Below are 22,160 nucleotides of genomic sequence, written 5' to 3' on the forward strand. Positions count from 1 at the left end.
GGATTTTTGGACCCGCCCTCCCCCATGGTGATACATGGCGATATTACAAAATTTGTTTCGAATCAAAATTTCCATTTCAACAAATCAAATCATCGAATATTAAAATTTAGGTGAAATTGTTATAAACTATATTTAAAAGTATCCTTTATCACGATCTAAGCGCCTTCCAAAAGAATGTACACCAATTTTCATTATTCTAGCTCTTTATTTAGTCGAAGTATCATTGTGCAAGCTTTTAGGGGGCGTCCATTAATCACGTGAGCGAGTTTTTAAGGATTTTTGGACCCCCCCTCCCATTAATGATACATGGTGATATTTAAAATAAACCCCCTTCCTTACCCAAACTTTACGTGTATTTTTAGTTACTTGATAAAACTGTAAAATTTTTGATTTTTTTTTTGAAAATGTTTGATTTTTTTTAAAAAAGAAAGTTAAAAAATAAATACACGCGATATCTTACTATACCCCTCCCTCCCCCACGTGTTATTTCGTAATTTTTTGTCAAACCCCCCTCCCCCTAAAAAGCTCACGTGATTAATGGACGCCCCCTATATGAAGAAATGGTTATAAACAATTTTGAATAAACAGTCTATGTGAAGTTTTAAGGAACATTTTTAAAAAGATATTCCTTGATTTTTGTGAAGAAATAATTATAAACTATCTGAATATCAAAGAATCAGTTAAAAATTAAACAATTTACACGTCTTGTTAAAGAACGTTTCACCATTTTTCAGTATTTTATCTCTGTAATTAACCGGAGTAAGAAGTCTAAGCGACGACTTAAAAAGCCATTTTCAAAAATTACAAAATTAAATTTTTCGTTTTACGAACTATTTTTCACGATTTCTAGAATTTTTTCCGTAAAATTTGGTGACTCTAAGCTGGAATACCAAAATGTATTTCTTGTTATAGAGCCTATCGAATTTAGAGTTGTATAATAGTTTTCTGAACATTCTAACTCTTTCCACTTGGATGCCGCTGCTCCGGCGGCAAAATTCATATAAATCCCGGAATTAGCGAGTGGAAAAGGTTGAAGAGAATGATTTTGAAAATAGAATTTTGTTTTGTATAAAATGCAGGTAAAGTTATTGATTTAAATTGAAAAAAAAAACCCGAAATTACAAATAAAAAGAAATCATTTGCGTGAGAATAAGTTTGTCAAAATAATATTTTAACTTTAGAAATCATCAAATTACCAAATATCAATATGTTTGGTAAAAAAATATTATTATTTTTTTTAAAATGATTTAATATCTAAAAATTATGTTAATATATATGTATATATATATATATATATATATATATATCCCTATTAGTATATATCACTTTATTTTCGTTTTGCATATAAATCCTCGTTGAAGAGTGAAGCCACACAGAATACTAAATGGACCGATAGAGCAAAGATTAATCGCGGTTGATGCTTCAAGCAAAGTACTTGTGTTAAATTGCAAAAAATAAATGAAAATTTAAATTAAAAACATATGAGCCTTAACATACATTAATAGTCCATTTATTCTCAAAAAACAATCGACAATTGTTGAAATAATACTTGAATTAAATTGCAAGAGTCTTGATATAAATAACATATTTGTTATTGAAATATATCAAAGTAAATGACCAAGTTAAGGACAACACACTGTTTACTATTGAAAGATTAACCTTTTTAAACTTTATTATTATTGGGTAATCTTTTAATTTTTTTTTTTTTTTTGAACAATAATTTAACAGCAGTCAGAACAAGTTCAAAATGTCTCTTGGAGATACATGGTAATTTTTATGGTAAAAAATATAAGGGTGACTTCAAATCAATAATGGTAAAGACTTTTAAATTTTATTTGATAAGTATAAATAAAAGTCAATAAAATGAGAATATAAACATAATAACAATCTGAGTAGTAAATTCCATAGTTTTCCTATTTACTGAACAACTGATTGTTTTACAACTAATTACTAACTTGTTCACAGTTATTTAAAACAGTTTCTCCATAAATAAATAAGCAAATAATTAAATTTCCAATTCAACTTGACACATACGTGTCTAAATATTTTTGCTTCAGCCATCTGACTTTAATATTTCGCTCAATTTAACGTCTAAATTGCTTTTAAAGTGCTCCTTGCTATTTTGGTACTCGAATTAGGTGGTCGCGAATATCTCGACTTGGTGAAATAATCGGAGTAATTGCTTTGCAATTTGTTTTGTTTAAATGTAAACACATTTGTTGCGAACAAAATGACAACTAATTTGTATATTTATAATTATTTATTTATGGATTATGGAATTATTTATAATCACTCGTACACAGACACATACACACATATATGGGAGCTGGGGGATGGATGGTAGTAACAGTTTTTTGTAATGAATAAAAAAGGTTAATTTCGAGAAAACGGCTCGGTAGATTTTTATCTAAAACTAATCAGTATCATTCCCAACCAATATCTTTCGAAAAGTTTTTGATTTTTTAAATTCGATTCAGAATTGAGAGCTAATACGTGGACGATTTTTTTTTTTACTTTTCTGTTATTTACAAAGAAACGGCTCAGCCGATCGTCGTACAAAACTGAGAAAAGATAATCCACATCGAAATACATCGATTGTTTTTAAAATTTTTGAAATCGGTTCAGGCGTTTTTAAGCAAACGTCGATGAAAGCATTAATTTTGACAAAGGCCAAAAAACCATACTAATTTTTGCAAACTTTGATAAATTTTTAAAATTAAACTAAATTGTCGTAGGGCCGTAATATTTTAGTATGATCTATAAGACTATGGTATCTACCGTGAAAAAAAAATCATGAAAATTGTCAAAAAATAAAATTTAACACTTTATTATAAGAAAACGGTTCGGCCGCGATCTTTACCAAAAACTAATCAGGTCGATTCACAACCAATATTTTTCGAACGGTTTTTGAATTTTCAAAATCGTTTCAGAATTGCGGGTTAAAACGTGGACGAATTTTTTCTGCTATTTATAAAGAAACGGCTTGGCTGATCGTCGCGCAAAATAGTTTTTAAAATTTTGAAATCGGCCCAATCGTTTTTGAGAAAACGTCGATTTACGGCAAAAAATCTGTTTACATACACACACACATACTTTTTTCCAAATTTGGTCTCATTCGATTCAGAATGGCTTAAAATTTCAAAGTGAGGTAAATTGGAAAAGAGTTGTTTTTTTGAAATGCAAGAATTTCAGATAGCTAAACCCAAAAATAAATTGAAATATAAATTCAACTAATATTTTTCTATCCCTTAATCATGGATCCTTCCAAATCATCTCCACCGAGTTTTGGTATTATTTTACGACTTTGAGCATTTTTGGCGTTTCGGCGAACCAATAAAAATGAATTTCGCAAAAACGCGCGTCTTTCAAAATCGCGATAATAAATCAATCAGAGGCGTCAGTTCGGCAAAGAAGAAGATCGGAGTTGCGTCAATTCCGAAAACCAATTCCGACTTATGTAAGTGTGAAGAAAATTGTTTTGCGGACGGTAGCAAAGTGTTTTTTTTTTAAATTTTATTTTATTATTTTAAAATTAATATACTACACGATATGGATATTGAAAGATTTTGAACGAAAGCATAAAACATTTATGGGTAGGGCGGGGCATAAAGGTCCAAATTGACTTTGAGCAGTTATAATGTGGAAAACCAGACCAATTATATCACAACAAATCATACATTTCAAATGAACAACTATCTGACTATGTTCAGTAAAACTCTCAGCTAATTCATCATTGTAGAATTTCTTTTTTGCTGTTTTTCAAAAATGTGTAACATGGTACTTTTTACCCCATAGCCAGGGTAAAATGGGACAGCCAGGGGGCAAACAGGTCCAATGTCTTATTTTAATTTTAAAGGAGTTTTACAAAAAATAGCTACATTATTCAAACAATGCAAAATATAAATGGTATGGGTGCATTTTGTAGAGAGACAACACTGTATATTACCTTGATCTGGTATTTTATCAGAAATATTCATCGGCAGAGTTGGAATAACTATTTATTTATTTTATCTAATGTAAAATAGCTTTTTTAACCTAATTTACTTTTTTATTAACTATTTTTTATTGTTCACACCTTAGCCAGGGTAAAGGTTCAGTTGGTCCTCTTTACCCCTCTAACGTGTAAGCTTTTATAGGGGTTATATAAAAAAAATGTTAGATCTAACTTGAAAATAACAATACATCTTATGAAACATTTATATAAAGTATTCTTACAAATTATATTAAGGTCTCGTCAACTAAACAACAGTGCTCACAACCAAAACAACTAACAACGAAAGAAAACATTTTTATTGTGGATTTTCAAACATTGTCGTTTATCACCCGAAAGCAATGTCGTAAGAATTAAGGTGAAAAATGGTTATATATTTTTTTCCCTCCACTTTCAAATATTGTTGTTAAAAATCTTTTGATTTACTTGTTAACTTTCCATAGGGTAAGTTATTGTAATTGTCCAAAAATCTAAATAGAATATTTTTACATTTCTTCACGTTTTGAAGGTTTCTTAACATTTTTGGCACACCTCAGAAAAAATGGATATATGTGTGTGTGTATGTGTGTATGGATACAATTTTTCGTCCACGTTTTCGGGCGCACGGATCGGCCGATTTGAATGGTTCAAAAAATATTCGAATCCTATTGATAGGGAGAAGGGGTGATTAGTTTTTGGCAAAGGCAGGTCCAGTCGTTACAGAGATACGGCAGATGTAGTAGATACAGTGCAGAAAATAGAAATGGAGTTTTCGAGAAAACGGAGCATACGATTTGAATGATCTAAAAAACATTCAATTAGTAATGATGGGGAGAAGTGGCCTATAGTTTTTTGGTAGAGGCAAGTCCAACCGGTTTGAAGATATGGAACTAAATGTACAAAAAATGGCAGTTTTTGAGAGAACTAAGCATATGATTAGAATGATTCAAAAAACTTTCTGCCTATGTTGGGAAAACAATTGCTTTTGGTTTTTTTTCAAAACAATTTTTTTTTGTTTATCGAAAATAATTCTAATCGATAAAGTTCTAAAGCTCACTTATATACTTTAAATAAATAATTTTAACTTTACAATTCAGTTTATATAATTCTTATAAATATTAGACAATGTAACATAATTTATAATAATCTATTTGAAAACATTTAATATTCCTTAAACATTTCGTTACGGTACGGGAAGTTCCAGCAATTTGCCTTAAGGCACGATGCCATAAACCATTAGTTCTTCAGTTAAATGTAGAGTATTTTTGTTATATGTTACTTCTGTTCTATAGCTAAAAAATGCTTTTCTAAAATATTTAACCTGAATTTTTACTACAATTTTCCTCCTCATCTATTACAAATCCGCCGTTCCAGTTTTTATCGCATCTTCTCCATCCATAAATGACATTCTTGACTTGACGCTCGCTTCGGCAGCAAAATGAAGAATTGAAAAATAAAATATGAGTCGAAAAATAAAAAATAAAAATAAAACAATAACAAATGATAACGTATAAAAAAGTCCAAAGTCAGTCAAGTTGTTGTTAAAGAAGTGTTAGCGATTTGTTCCGGTGCTTTTGCGCGAGGCGACCGCATGTTTCCACAATCGTAAAACCGTCACCCGGACAAAAAAAAATTATAAATATCAAATATATTTATGTCTGGAAGTTTCAGCACAGGACGACATTATTAAAAAGTTATTTATAGTACGATCGGATTTATACTACGATGTCGTATTTTATATTTTGACCGATATCGGTGCAATAAAGCCAATCGTTTCCTGGTGGAAAATAACGCGGAATGATAGGAATTTGCCGAAAATAAAAATAATAATAAATATTAGTGAGGACAGTGGTGTTGTGGTTACACATACGATTTTTTACAGCAAAATATTATATAGAGCTAGGAACTTTTTTTAAATCAATATATCTTGAGATCCACTGATGCTAGATGCTTTAAATATTTCTTTACCGAATCCAGTAAAAATAACTTCATAACTATTGCTCATTAAATCACAATCAACCATATTCTACAAAAAGTCCAATGTTGCAACTTACCCCTAGTTTGGAGCTAATTATAACATCTACCGGGGCAAATAGTAATAACAAGATAATGACAATAACATCTTTCATAATTTATTCTTCACTCATTTTTAACAATATTGACTAGTTTCTAAGTAATTTGTTTTCATAAACCTACGTAAACTATAATTAATAGATACATACTAATAAAATATGTAATTTCTTCGGTAATATAAATTTTTATCACAATTCAATATAAATTACAATTATTATCATAATAAAAATAAAATACCAAGTGTCTCCTGTAACACAATTTACATGTTACATCAAACCACACATTCCATCCAATTTCCTTTACTTGACCCTATATATAATTCTTGCATGTTATAACTAGCCCCAAGGTTTTGTTTTAACTAACCTCAGGTGTGATTTTTTTACATTAATCAAGATAACTATTTAAACAATTTAGCCATCACAAAAATTGTTATACATGATTAAAAATTGATAAATTTGAAACGAAAATAAATGAATAAAATTTCGATTTGATTTCGACAGTCGATAATACTAACGCAAACCAAAATTTTATGATAGTACAATCAAAAATGACGCATCTGTACACTTCTGTTTACTGTGTCGGCAATCGAGACAAAAAATCTCTAAATATCTTTTATGATCTTATTGAAAAACGCCTGTTACTACTTTCCCATGTTACAGATAGCCCCTAGCTGCCCTACTTGAAAAATTTCCTACCCACAAACTGTTTTTAAATAACAAATGCTGTGCAAGATCAAAACACAATTATAAAAACGCGACCAATTGTTGAAATCCAAACACAATATATATGATATATGATGTACTGACAATCAGAGCGTTGTTGGTTGTTGGTCGTTCTGATATTAAAATTTCATGCTTCCACGGTTAGCGCCGAAAAAATCATTAGCAGTCCCGCAAAATGAAAAAATATAAATACGAAAATTACATTTGAACGTGAAGAAAAAAAAAACAGATTACAACACAACAATACTAAATTAACATCGGTTATGCCCGTTCGGACTACTTAATACTTAATAATATTCATGATGAACTAACAGAGAAAATGAAGAAAAAATGTTTGAGAGAGTTGCTTAAGCATTGATATAGAGGGAGAGCTAGGGGGACTCGGTTACTCGTAATAAAAAAATGTGGTTATTTATTTTAAATTAAATTTTTAGAGCCAAGTGTTATAAGCACCTTCAGTATTATACAACTTTTTGTATGATATCACGTGTATTTAATTTTTAACTAATTTTTTTTAAAAAAATTCAAACATTTTTTAAAAAAAAAATTGAAGAATGGACGCCTCCTTACTAGAAAGTAACTCATAACCCATAAATCTTTTCTATTTATGATGTATCTTTTACTTCACATCCTCGCAAAATGTGTTTTGTATATTGCAGTAATGCCTTGAATGGCTGTTTTCACTTTCCCAACTATTTTCCCGATTTTCATTACAACTTTTTATACCAGTAATGTGGGATTTGAACTGAAAACCTTGCTGTTGCAAGAACGAATTTCTTATCACGAATGTCGTTTTGTAGAAATACACGACCAAAGCTTCTACCAGCTCCCTCTTTACCATTTTTTCTACCAGTTCGAGTTCAGAAAACTCAAGTATAAAAATAATCATTAATCAAATCGTCTTACAATTCAGTCCATTGTTTAAAATGGTACACGACATAGTAGTAGGAACATTCTGATGTAAGTATGTATGTGTAGATTTAAGTAATTAATCAAAACAAATATTCCATAAGAAATTATAAGTTCTACGTTCTTGCATCATTAAGGGAATGGAATTATTAAAGAAGCTAACATCTTTGTAAATTGATACAGAATCTAAGTCTAACATGAATAAAATGCTTGAAAAAATTGACTGGGGTAGATCGGGGCTTAAAAGTCCGCGGGTAAAAAGGACCACCACCAATATCTCAAAAACAAGTAAAGTTAAAAAAAATTTACCAACAATATTTGAAAGTAGAGGGCATAAGATGTATAACCAGCAATCACCTTGCGGTCAGGAGATAAAGGACGAAGTTTGAAAATCCATAACAAAAGTATTTTCTTTCGTTGTTGTTTTTTTTTTGGTTATGAGCACTGTTGTTTAGTTTACGAGACCCCAATATAATTTTTAGGTTAACGTTATTCAATTATTTTATAAGATATATTGTTAATTTTAAATTAGATTCAATAGTTTTTTTTATATAACCCCTATAAAAGCTTACACCTGGGGGTGGGGTGAATAAGACCATATGAACATGGCAAATGTGTACACATTAAAAAATATTGAATAATAAAGTTAAGTTAGTGGAAAAGGAATTTTACAATAAATAAATCAAATGAATAATTATTTCAACTCTGCTGGTGAATATTTCTGATAAAATATCAGATCAAGGTTATATTTATACAGTGTTATCTCTATAAAAGTTTTTTATAATATTTATGAAGATTTCAAATTTTTAGCTGTTAAGGTTCTTCAAGGATAAGTTTTTTCCAGTAAATCCTTTTTCATCTTCTTGCTTTATTAATTTTATTTGCTAATTTTCTTGATGTCTTAAGTTATGCTGAACCTTTTGCGTGTATGTAATGTAAAATTCTCACGATTTTAAAAGTTACTAAATCATTAATTCTTATTGATCAACAGTCAAATATTGATTTAGTCATGTCGGGTTTTTTCAACTTGTCTGAAGGCAAAATGAAACATACACCTAGTTTATCATATTTTCAATACCAGATCAAGGTTATATACAGTGTAATCTTTGAAAAAAATGCACTCTTGCAAAGTTTATATTTTGCATTGGTTGAAGGATGTACCTATTACCTAAAATCGCTTTAAAATTAAAAATAAGATATTCCATCTGTTTGTGGCCGGCTGTAGGGTAAAAAGGGACAGATGACAAATAGTTAAGAAATGGTAAACAAAATTCTATAATTAAGAAATAACTGGGAGTTTTACTGAACATAGTTAGATAGTTGTTTCTTTGATATAGTCAGATGGTTGTGATATAATTTATTTGATTTAGACAGTATAATTACTTAAAGACAAATTGGACCTTTGTACCCCACCTTACCCTAATATTTGAATTAAAATATGCAACATTAATATTTTTGAATTAAAACTAAGTTATTAACAGTAAAGATATTCCTATTTGGACCATGTAGGTATTAAATGAATAACTTTAACTTGAAATTTTTCTTCAAAATTTAATTACATTACAAATCGTTAATATTTTGTTTATCACTTTGTATTGATCATAGTATTTCCAATATATTTTAGCATATTTTAAACAAAAAAAATTAAGTTGAAAAGTAAAAGTAAAAGTAAGTTAAATACTATTAGTTTATTTTATAATTTAGTACTATGCTTTTTATTAATTTTAACCTCTCATAATTGTTTATAAAATTTGTTGTACAGTTCCATTGCGGTTCAAAGCCCAAATACTCAACTATTTTCAAATTCTTATATAATTTACTATTTCCATACTAACAAAAAATTTCTACATATATGAATATATGTAGGTGTACCTATATATTTTTTGCAAATCTCAACTTTTGACATATTCACGCATGATCGCAAACGCAACACCTTGTAGGGTCCGAGAAAGATGTTAAAGATTTAACATGTTGTTATAGTTTGACTTGAGAAAACATATCTGTTTCGTCGGCATTTTTGGCAAATCTTTTTGAAATATTTTTTTCTTGTCCAATTTTTTTGATTCGCTTCGATGCCTCTCACAACTTTGCTTGAAAACGATACCTGGACTCGTAACTCGACACTCGACAGGCGGTTCGAGAAATCGTTTGTTAAAATTTATAAAATTTTCGTATTTTGTAATGGAATGGATGAGGATAGACAAAATTATAAATTTGAAGGTGCAAGAAGATTTTAATTTATTTCTGCACTGTTTTCATTTCATCCATCAACTGCTGATCTATTAATCGGATTTGTTTCCAATCTAATTTTTCACTTATTAACACTAGTATTGACCACTAACTTTGATATCTAAAAGTTTTTTTTTATTTATTTATATTTAATCATTTTACATATATCAATAGTCAATCAGAATATACAAAATTGAAACCTTAAAATGCAATATAATTTTGAATTTTATATATATTTAGTCATCTTCGTATAAAAAATCAATTTTTAGCGATCTTATATATATTTTTTTATTCTGATACTAATATTTGAAATACATCAATTTCATGATATAAAATTTTTTACGGTGTTTTTATAAATATTATAGATTCAATTATGTTGCTCATAATATTTATTTTATAAGCATTAATATATTAAGATTTTCTGATTCATATTGCAAATCTTAAAAAATTATGTATATACCAGAATAACTACAATCTTGCTCATTTATTTTAATAATATAGAAAGCTTTTCAATAATACATAAATTTTCAATTTTTTTTTTCAAAAACCTACGGTTTTATTTTTCAAAAAATTGAAATTAAAACCGTATAGATTTTGTTCGTAATTACTATTTGATCCATTTTAAAGTTTTTGTATAATATTTATGAAGATTTCAAATTTTTAGTTGCTAAACTCCCCAAGGAGAAGTTTTCTCTAGAAAATCCAATATACGATATTCGTATATCCAATAATTTATCTGTTTGCTTTGCTAATTTTATTTGCTATATTTCTTGACGTTTTAAGTTATTCTGAACCTTTTGGGTATATCTAACGTTGAATTGTTACAATTTTAAGAGTTACTAAATTATCAATTCTTATTGATCAATAGTTAAATATTGATTAAGTCATGTCGGGTTTTTGCAACTTGTCTGAAAGCAAAATTAAACCTATACCTAGATTATCATATTATTCAGAGCAATTTGTTTTAAGGTGTACTATACAAAATATTTGTGACATTGCAAATATTTGGATCAAATTGACTAGCAAATTTTAAATTATATGTATATCTAATAACGATAAAAAGCCAATGGAATTGCAATATATAGTTTCGAGTATGTATTTTTCAATATTATATTTTTTTTTTGATTATATTTTATCAGAAGACGTGGATTTAAAATTTGTCTATCTAAGTTAATGAAAACCAGTCTTTAAAAAATAGGCATATTTCAGTCTTAAAAAAAACGATGATCTATTTGGAATATATTATTTAAAAGAGTGCATAGTTACATAACAAAATAGAAACTACGTAAAGAAACCATGTATGAAAAAAAATTGAAATTGAAAATGACCTTCTGAAAAAATTTACGTACATATATGAATATGTAATTTATATGTATGTATAGTAAGATTGATCAGGGGACTAGGGTTTGTCTTTGCTGCTCGATCGGTTGTTTCACACATAAAACCTAACCTCCAATTGGCTAAAACGTCAGAATTTCAACTTTGGGCAGATTTCACCTATGTATTATCAAAGTGACATCAAAAAGTTGCGCGGATGATAAAATTGTTATTTGACATTTTGAAGGTTAGGTTTTATGTGTAAAAATGACTATAAAGTAAAATAATAAGGAATTTATTTGTTCTGTTATCAATTTATTATAGCTGTCAGTGTCTCTATTTGAACTTTGAAGGCACTTATTTATAAATGCTCAGTTTTTGTAGATCTTCGTTTTATAAATATAATTCTAGTTGAAATGTACAGTCAACCCTTCGTTAACACGGCATTCTGTGTACAAGGTTCCCATACTACGCTGAGGTAAAAATCCGACATCCCTCCGACTACGCGGACTTCTCATTACACGGTTTTTGTTCAACAGCCCATAAGTTCTTTGCGCAACCTATGAGTGATTCTTGGAACTTGATGTCAGAAGGGCATTAATGTAAGTTTTGTTATCGACTTTTATTTTTTAGACATGCCTGATTATATAATGGCTGTCTAAGAACACGTTTGTACTGACTACTGCGTCGCGCCAATTTTTGAATAAGGTGTCTATGTCATGCATGTCATTTTGTCTGTATTACTCGTACTTCAAGTTGTATTCCTTGGTCTCCATACAACACGATTAAAATGGTGCGATTTGTACTAATTATGAGTCTCTCATAGCGCGGTTCCCATACTGCACTATATAAGTTTCCATAGAACTCACTACGAATTAGCCTGAATTGTATGTTGAATACGAGTTTTTTATAGCACGGTTCCGATACTACACGGTACGCACTTGCCGCGTTAACCGAGGGTTGACTGTATTTAAAATATAGGACTAGTTTTCCAAAAATCTGGTATATAAGTTAAAAATCCAGAACCGTCTCGGCCAGGACGTGTGACAACCTCACAATATGGGTCCGATGTAGTTTCCTTTACACAGTAGAGTTCTTTTCTCAGTACTTCTCCATTTATTACCATGTCGGTCCATTTTATTTTCTCGATTCTTCTCCAGCACTACGTCTCTAGATAGTTTCCTTTGTATTGATATATGTATATATGTATGTATATATATATTGATATGCAGATGATGATATATGAAAATCGTCGTCCCGCGCCTGCGCCTGCGCCTTCGACCGCTCTCGTCGTCCAGCCCCTTGGGGTACGTTTGGTCGGAATCACAAATTCAAGAGCCGCGCTCTCTCGCATTTCGCATACAAAAAGGCATTTGGATTTGACATGCGCATTTCCAACTGAGGGCAAATCGCCGAATGCAGATTTATATTTATAATAAATAATAAGATTCATAACATATTCCTTTTTTTACCATTTCATGAGTTATTCGTTCCCGTTCTCGTTTGGCGTTAATTAAAAATGTGTCTATTCTTCTTTCGGACGACGATGGAATGGAATTAAAAGTGGGTTAGTGTTTTGCCGAGCTGTATAAGTTGATGTCTGTCTATTCTTTTATTTTTAGAGTTATTTATTGATTATGGTAAAATTTAACAATATGTAGTATTATTAATATATTTACATATTAAAACACACATTTATTACATATTAATATGTTAACCATTACATATTAATGTAGTACTAGGGGTCTAAGGAGTAAGTAGTATTAGTACGCAGTATTAGTAACAGGCGTTTTTCAATAGGATCTTAAACAATATTAAATTATTATCATGTTGTAAAAGCTCCTGTACCTTAGCTGTTGCAGCATACAAAAGTGTGCAGATGCATCATTGAGTAATATAGTTGTATTATAAAATTTTGGTTTGCGTTATTATCATCAACTAATTTTGTTTTGATTTTTGACTTTCCGAAGGAGAAGTTTATGTTTCACCAAAAAATCCGATTCGCTAATTTTATGTTTTCTCGACGTTTCAATCGAATGAGACCAAATTTGGAAAAAGTATGTGTGTGTGTGAAGAATTTTTTTGCCGTAAATCGACGTTCTCTCAAAAATGGTTGGACCGATTACCGATTTGGAAATTTAAAAGCCATTCGATGTATTTCGATGAGGACTAGCGTTTATCAATTTTGCGCGATAATCAGCCAAGCCGTTTTTTTGTAAATAGCAGAAAAGTAAAAACTTTTCGTCTACGTTTTAGCCCGCAATTCTGAATCGATTTTGAAAATTCAAAAACCGTTCGAAAGATATTGTTTGGGAATCGACCTGATTAGTTTTTGGTAAAGATCGGCCGGCATGTTTTCTTGTAATAAAGTGTTAAAAAAATGTTCTTCGACGATTTTATTGAATTTTTTTTATGAAAGATACCATAGTCTTATAGATCATACTAAAATATTACGGCCCTACGACAAGTCGTTTAATTTTAAAAGTTCGTCAAAGTTTGCAAAAATTAGTATCGTTTGTTTGGCGTTTGTCAAAATTAGAACTTTCATCGACGTTTGCTTAAAAACATCTGAACCGATTTCAAAAATTTAAATGCAAATCAATGTATTTCGATGTGGATTATCTTTTCTCAGTTTTGTGCATTGATCGGCTGAGCCGTTTCTCTGTAAATAGCAGAAAAATGAAACAATTTTCGTCCACGTTTTAGCTCTGAATCCTAAGTCGATTTTAAAAAATCAAAAACTCTTCGAAAGATATTGGTTGGGAATGATACTGATTAGTTTTAGTTTAGTTTAGTAAAAATCTATCGGGCCGTTCTCTTGAAATTAACGGTTGAAAATGCCGATTTCTTAAAATCCTTAGAATTGTTTATAGAAAATAATTTGAACATTGGATTCAAAAATTCTGGACCTAGTAGGTACAAGTTCTTGATAATATATAATAACTTTATTCCTTTCTAATAGTTGCCAAAAATGGTAGTGTCTGATAACTATCATTAAGCCTATCCCTGAGTACCTCTAGCAACTTCTGTATTTAACACTTAATTAACATTTTATATGTCCTCTGCATATAACGATGTAGAAATTATAGTGATGCAACCGTGAATGATAAATTAACAGCTCGTAAGCCTACGACTGACTCGCAGTGAGTAATTACCGTGAAGGTATAAAAAAACAACAACTAAACAAAAATAGACAAATACAATGGACATACCTCTTGTTTTAATACCTAATTCATCAAATTGGAAAATAACTAACATTAAATCAATGGGAAATTAAAAAAATATAAATAATATTCCAAATGATTAACGTGCTTATGAAAATAATATAAAACGTGGTAAAAGTAAGTGGTATTTTCCGTAAACTTTTTGAAAATAATTAAGATCATCATCAAGAGTTGAAATCTCTTCAAATTTAAAATTTTGACTAACTTTTATTACGAAGAAACTGCTTGATTGATCTTTATCAACAACTAGACATCGTGTCTTAATGAAAATTGCTGGAACTAACCGTGCCGTGATTTAATTTTTTTTACTTCAAACTTTTTTCAGAATTTTGAAAAAAAAAATGTTTTTTCGACAACTTTAAATTGTTAAATTTTTTTATTTTTATATGATCATTTTGAAAATTTTGAAATTATTTAAAATTTTTATAAAAATCAACTTCTTCGAAAACTTTATTTTTTCCAAAAATCTGGATTTTTTGAGAATTTTTGAAGACTGTTTGAAATTTTTTGAAGAAAATCGACTTTTTTCAAATTTTTAATGCATGGTGTATAATTTGATGTACACACATGTCTAATCATCAAAAATTGATTATTTATTAAAAAGAGTTAAAGATTCTAAACGTATAAGATTCTGATAATATAAGTTTTTGATAATTTATGGTAAAACTATTCCTTTTTAATAATTGTCAAATATAGAATTCAAAGTTCAAAAAACGTACAAGTAAACATAAATATGTTCACTCCGTACGGCATTAGTAAACATTTTACGTTTTACGGCTGGACCTGCCTTCATAAAAAACCAAATATATATAAGTGTTCATACCGAAATCTACTAAATTTTATCTAGTTTTTGCTAGAGTCTATGAAGTAAAATGTCTAGAATATTTTTTTCAAGTTTTTTACAGAAATCCCAAAATTTAATAAAATTCTGCGTTACAAATAGTTTTATACAAAATTTTAGTATTGAAGTATATATAAACATTTGTAACGAATTTTATTAAATTTTATTTAGATTTCACTAATGCGAATTAAGTCTGGAATATTTTTTTCAAGAAATCCCAAAAATTGTCCTAATCTCCATTTAATAAAATAACTTTTTAACTAGCAAAATACAAGTTTTATTATTTATTTTATACAAAATTATAGTATGCTAGTATATATAATTACACTAAATTTTAGTAAATTTTATCTAGTTTTAGCTACTGTAAATAAATTAGAGTATTTAGAACAAAATTTTAAAGTTATTTGAAAAACTTTAAAGAAGTGGCCCAAATAAAGTAAAACTGTGATTAACATGACAGTGATTAGGATAAATAATTTAGGATAAATAATTTAGTTACATACAGATTGCATCCATCTGGCAGTGATAATTTTATTTTCACCCACACGCTTCTCATTACAACTCTTTAACACCACATAAATTATAAATTATAATCACCGTATTCCCAGATTATTTAATTGTTTCAAATCCCTGACAGCATTTAGCCTGTATGTTTCGTGCAAAAATCATTAATTCGCTCAAAACTCTTTTGCCGTTAATTACTGAACATAAACACGTGTTTTTTGTTTGCTACTAATGAGGAACGCAAACGCCCCACATGGGGAAAATCATATAGCAGAGGGAAAAATAAACAGAAATTACAGAAATTATAGTTGGAATAAAAAACGATAAAAAGTTTGACGCCGAGGAAAACAAGGAAAAAATAAATTATAGGACGAGAAGACGTTTAGCCAGATTCAGCTAAGAGCGGAATCGTGATGAGTCAATTAAGACGGAATTAATACAAACATATATGTATACAGGGTGTTCCAGAATTTAACGTCAAGCCGATCCTGGGCGATAGGGCCTTATGTAAATAATAAGAGTTGGCAATATTGTTATCGTTTATTCGTAGTTTACTAAAGAAATAAAATATTGAACCTATACAATTAGCATGTATATATTTACCCAACATGCAATCCAGCGTATATTTACCAAAAATTTCTTTCCTCTTCCAGGTGTGGTTCCAAAACAAACGCTCGAAAGAACGTCGTCTCAAGCAACTGACATCAATGGGTCGGGGTCCCTTCTTTGGAGGATCCCGCAAGATGCGAGGCTTCCCCATGAATCTGAGCCCTCACGAAGACTCCGTGGGAGGTGGCGTGTTTCCACCCTATTTCGATAAATTTGAATTCGCCGGTCTGTCGTACCCCCCAGGGTTCCATCATCATGGCGGAGACGGAGGTCCGCCTCCGCATTTCTTTGGAGGACCGCCGGTACCCCCTCAAGGAGGAATGCATGGGGTTGGAGGACCGGGAGGAGCTGGCGGAAACGGATTTGGGGATGATTTTGGAAGGTTTCGGTTGGGACTAGATAGAGTACATCATCATGGAGGTAAATATTCATATTCACCAAAAATAATTTGTTTCTAATACAAGTCTTTAACTGTATCAATTCTTTTTTTAGATCAAGGTCCTGGTATGGGTGCTGGTGGAATGATGGGTGACTTCGAAGGCGCCTTCATGAATCCTTCAGGTCCTGGTGGCGGTGCTGGAGGAGGTGGACCTATGCAAGGACCCGCAGGAGACCATATGGGAGGTCCTGGTGGACCTGGTGTACCACCAAGAGGTGGTGGAGGTTCCTCGCCTGAGTTTATGGGCGGCGGTGGAGGCGGAGGTGTACCTCCTGCTTTTAGCGAACCCCAAAATATGCACAGTGAAGGATTGGTTTGGTAGTTGAAACGGAAGTGACATTTGTGATAAATTTAATTTTAGTTTAAAGATTATTGTGGTTTAGTTTAAGTTTCGGAGGTAACAGACATTAAAGGATAAGTCAAATATTATTAGTGGCTTATTGTTAAAAAAAGACACATACAATGTTCAAATCAGTGTGAAAAGTTCAGAGTGACCAAGAAATGTTCAAGTGAAGATGAAACATTTAAAATAAAATGGATAAACAGTGTATTCAGTGTCAACAATGTGGGACAACATTTTTATCCAGAAATTTGGATGAATGTGATGAACAGTTATTAAGCCTATGTTAAAAAAAAGTTTATTATTAAACATTCAATTTTTAAATAAATAATTCCAACGGTGGTTTTTTGATAAGACAAGTTGTGTATCAGTGAATACATAACTAGGATTCAGGACAACAAGTGAAATCTTGGATAATCTACTGAATTATGTGATTTATCATCAGAAAATGGTAATGGGCTACAGTTTTAACGAATTTATGCTCTTTCGGCATGAAACCTTATATTTAATATGGACAATATTGTAAGTGTTTCTATTTATACTATAACTGCTTCTTTGAGTATGATATATATATATATATATATATATATATATATATATATATATATATATATATATATATATATATATATATATATATATATATATATATATATATATATATATATATACATAACAATGTAAATTTGACATATATGTTTACTTAAAGAAGTGCTTAGAGTAATTTCAAATTTTAAATTTGGCGCCTTGATTTTTAAATATGGCAACACAGCACTGCACTGCAGCAAAGGCTGATAACAATTGTTACTAACAAGTTAGTATGTAACAAGAAATTGTGCAAGGACGTCAAAAAATCCAAATTATGGATTATGTGTTATTATTTATAGTATTCAAAAATTATTACAAATTTGTTAATAATATTTGTGTGTCGCTTAACTAATTTCATAAACTGTTTGATATATAATAAACATAAAACCGAACAAACTAAAACTAAAAAGGTTATATCAATTCCAAAATGGACGCCTGTCAAACACTAATGTTTTATAAAGTGTAAATTATAAACAAAATTCACAAAAGATTTTGAGTGTGCGTATTGTTCTTTTTATAATAAACCAGTGAAGAATATGTTAAACTATGAAATATGTGTCAAAATTTTTTGAAATCTGCTTAATGAACCGAATTTAAAACACAGAAATGTATATAATGTAGAAAATATAATTTTCGCAAAATGGTTGTCAAATGTATAGGAAAATGTGTGGAGGATGAAAGATAAGTTGAAATAGTATTTGGATTTCTATCTATTTTTAAAGAGGTATGTATTATTTCCATACTTGCATTTTCTTTCAAAACTAAAATTTATTAATTTTTAATATAATTCATCAATATTTTTTTGTATATAAATTTGAAGTATTACCTCTAATTTATAATGGTTAGATTTATCAAAAGCTGAAAAATAATAAATTACATATGGCTAACAATATAAAATTGCACAAGCGTTTAAAATAATTAATATGATTAATATTGACTTGTTTTTTAATAAAAATATAAACAATAAATCACAATTTTCATCGAATTTTAGATAAAGTTTAACTTTAACAAATCATTTCAAATATTCAAATTTCCTTTATTACTTGCCCACATTTTCCTCTACATTTTAAACCATTATAATAGAATTAAACATTATTGTTAGTATTATATTATTATTATTATCATTATTAATTATTGCTAAAAGAAAGACTTTACATACAACACAAATTATAAATAAATTATATATATACAAAAAATATAGATAGAAATATAAAAACTAAATTATTGCAAATATTTCAATGTGTACATTTTCGTGTAAATATTATATAAATTATAATAATATAACTTCTGAAAGAATTATAACAAATGTGTTTGGATTTTATGTGAACATTTCAGGGTTTTTATAAAAACAAATAGTTGTGATGTATTTTCTACTAGTCAACAATCTTAAATGGCAACCCAATGGTTGTTTTTTCTACTCCTCAGTATTGATAATTGGCAACCCAATGGTTGTCATTGCCATTTTTTTGTGATGACATCTTCATTTCATACACTTGTAAAATGTGATATGATATATTGCAAAAATGTCCCTCAACGTTATTTTCAATTAAAACGGATATTTCGGTCTATCTTCTTAAGTAAAAACGGATATCACTACTGCTTGATTCACATCGCATAATTGAAATCGTATCTTAAACCTTTTCTATCCTTTTTGTGATCATAATATTATTTTGTACACTTGTAAACAGTGATGCAAAAATGTCCATGGAGGTTATTTTTTACTTAGAAACATATTTAGGTCTTTGTTTTGAAGTAAAAACGGATATCACTATCGCTTGATTCAAACTATATCATTGAAATTGTCAATTTATTTTTTTGTAATTTTTCTTTTTTTTGCACATATCAATTTTGTAAAAAAGACATTAAATTCTTGATTAACAAAAATAAATTATAACAAAAAAAATTGAAATTGTATCTTACAACTTCTGATTGCGAGGCCGATGCTCTTATCACCGTACTACGAACGACTCTTATAGAATGTTTGAATTCATACACAGTCTAAAAATTATATTAGAAAATATAAAAAATGAATTGATATTTTGAGTTGCAAGATTTCCTGTTTTTTTGTTTTTTTTTGTCAATATCTTATGATATCTATATGAATAAATTTCACTTAGTGCTTCAGACAACCTGATATCAAGCAGTAGTTACATCGATTTTCATTTAATAATAAAGTTCACAATTACGTTTTCAAGTAAAAATAGCTTTTGCGGGTATTGCTGGCGTAAGTTAATTTCATCATTTCTAGAAAAAGGGTTGCCATTCACTGGGTTGCCTTCTGATAAAAATATGTTAGATAGGACAACCATTGGGTTGCTGATCACAAAAGCTTATATAGCTCTTAAATTATAAATTCTGTTCAAAAAACAAAAAAAATAGTCCATAGTTGAGAATTTGGCTTTACCAGAGGTTGGATAAATTAAATAAATAATTAAAAATTGAAACAATTTTAACGATTTTCTACATTAAGGATTCAATTTATACACGTCTTCCCAATACTTTAGAACAACTTTAAAATTTTCAAATATTTTTATAGCATTTTTTATTATTTCCAGGTTATCTGAGTTTATTAAATTATCTAGCTGCTTCAACTTTTTATACGAAAGTGTTTGAACATTATTATTTGACAACATTTTTTGTTTGCTCTCACAGTAATAACAAATAAATCAAATTAATACAACATAAAATTACCTTATCTATGGAACAGAACAAAAAATAAAATTAAATACAAAATCAAATTTAATTGACATAGTCAACCCTCCTACAACGCGGTCCTCTGGAATACAGTCAACCCTTGGTTAATGCGGCAAGTGCAGTGTGGGGATCGTGGTATAAGAAACTCGTATTCAACATACAATTCAGGCTAATTCATAGTGCGTTTTATGGAAACTTACATAGTGCAGTATGGGAACCGCGCTATGAGAGACTCAGAATTAGTACAAATCGCACCATATTTATCGTGTTGTATGGAGACCAAGGAATACAACTTGAAGTAGGAGTAATACGGATAAAATGATATGTATGACATAGACATCTTATCCAAAAATTGGCGCGAGGCAGTAGTCACTTCGAACGTGTTCTTAGACAGCTATTATATAATCAGGCATGCCTAAATGATAAAAGTCGCTAACAAAACTTACCTTAATACCCTTTTGATATCGAATTCCTAGAATCATTCATAGGTTGCGCAAGGAACTTGTGGGCTGTGAACAAAAACCGTATAATAGGAAGTCCGTGTAGTCGGAGGGATGTCGGATTTTTAGCTCTGCGTAGTATGAGAACCGTGTAATTATAATGCCGTGTTGACGGAAGATTTACCGTATAGTGACATAGTGTTACCATAACATTTCTATTTTATCGGAGATTTGGCCCAATAACTTTATTGGTATATGAAAGGGTATGCCATCTGACAGCTACATATATAAAGGGACCAAAATCCACTTCGAGCACTTGAACTTGGCAAGGACAAATTGCCACTTCGAAAGGATAAAAAAACAATAAAATTTTTAATATTCTACGTTAAACATTTTATAATAATTTAATAATATAGTAATATACCAGTTGAATAGATCTTCATCGTTCTACGTTCACTTTAATGAAATAATTGTACTAAAAAGCAGTTGTAATTTCTTATTAGTGGACTTTATTTATCCTGGATTGTGCAAAAAACCTAGTTCCTTATAGCACTGTTTCCATATAATTTAATTTTAATTTTAATTATATTTCCAGATCTGTAACATAGTGTTACCATAACATTTCTATTTTATCGGAGAATTGGCCCATTAATTTTACTAGTCAAGTAGAGTTATGCTATAAAAGGACAAAACCCACTTCAAGCACTGGAATTTGGCAAGAACGAAATGTCACTTCAACCTCGACAGCAGTTAGCGCAGATTTTTAGAAAGATAAGGATAAAGAAACAGTAAAATGTCTAATATTCTACGTAAAAAAAATTATAATAATTTAACAATATAGTAATATACCAGTTGTATATATATAGATTTTTATCGTTTTTCATTTACTTTAATGTATTAATTATTGTATTAAAAATAATTGTATCAAGAAGCAGTTGTGATTTCTCATTAGTCGAAGTGATTTACATTACAATCACATCATTTGTGTCAGAGCCCTTTTCAACGATGGACTTTATTCTGGATTGTATGAAAATCCGAGTTTCTTATAGCACGGTTTCTATATTACACGGTATGCACTCACCACGTTATCGGAGGGTTGATTGAATATAAATATGTATATAAAAAATTTGCTCTGAATAATACAAGACATAAAATAATTTATGACCTGTCAAAATTGCAAAGTGAAGTTATCTCCAATATCTTTGTTCTAGGATTATGTGTACCAGTACCAACCACCATATTAAATAAAAAAAATTTTAAT

The 22,160-nt window shown here is 29.6% G+C and overlaps 1 protein-coding gene across 1 annotated transcript in view; it reads left to right on the plus strand.

Moving 5' to 3' along the window:
- LOC113374623 (LIM/homeobox protein Lhx5) overlaps nucleotides 1-17,159 on the plus strand; it is a 47,839-nt gene extending 30,680 nt beyond the window's left edge. The window contains exons 8-9 of the mRNA XM_026614601.1: nucleotides 16,443-16,818; nucleotides 16,891-17,159. Coding sequence (XP_026470386.1) covers nucleotides 16,443-16,818; nucleotides 16,891-17,159 — 645 coding nt within the window. The remainder of the gene's footprint in view (nucleotides 1-16,442; nucleotides 16,819-16,890) is intronic.
- The last annotated feature ends 5,001 nt before the right edge of the window (nucleotides 17,160-22,160 follow it).

The sequence above is a fragment of the Ctenocephalides felis genome, unplaced genomic scaffold, assembly GCF_003426905.1.
Source record: "Ctenocephalides felis isolate EL2017-DRISC unplaced genomic scaffold, ASM342690v1 CF-g0.4_SCAFFOLD_01886, whole genome shotgun sequence".
In the NCBI taxonomy this organism is placed as follows: Eukaryota; Metazoa; Arthropoda; class Insecta; order Siphonaptera; family Pulicidae; genus Ctenocephalides; species Ctenocephalides felis.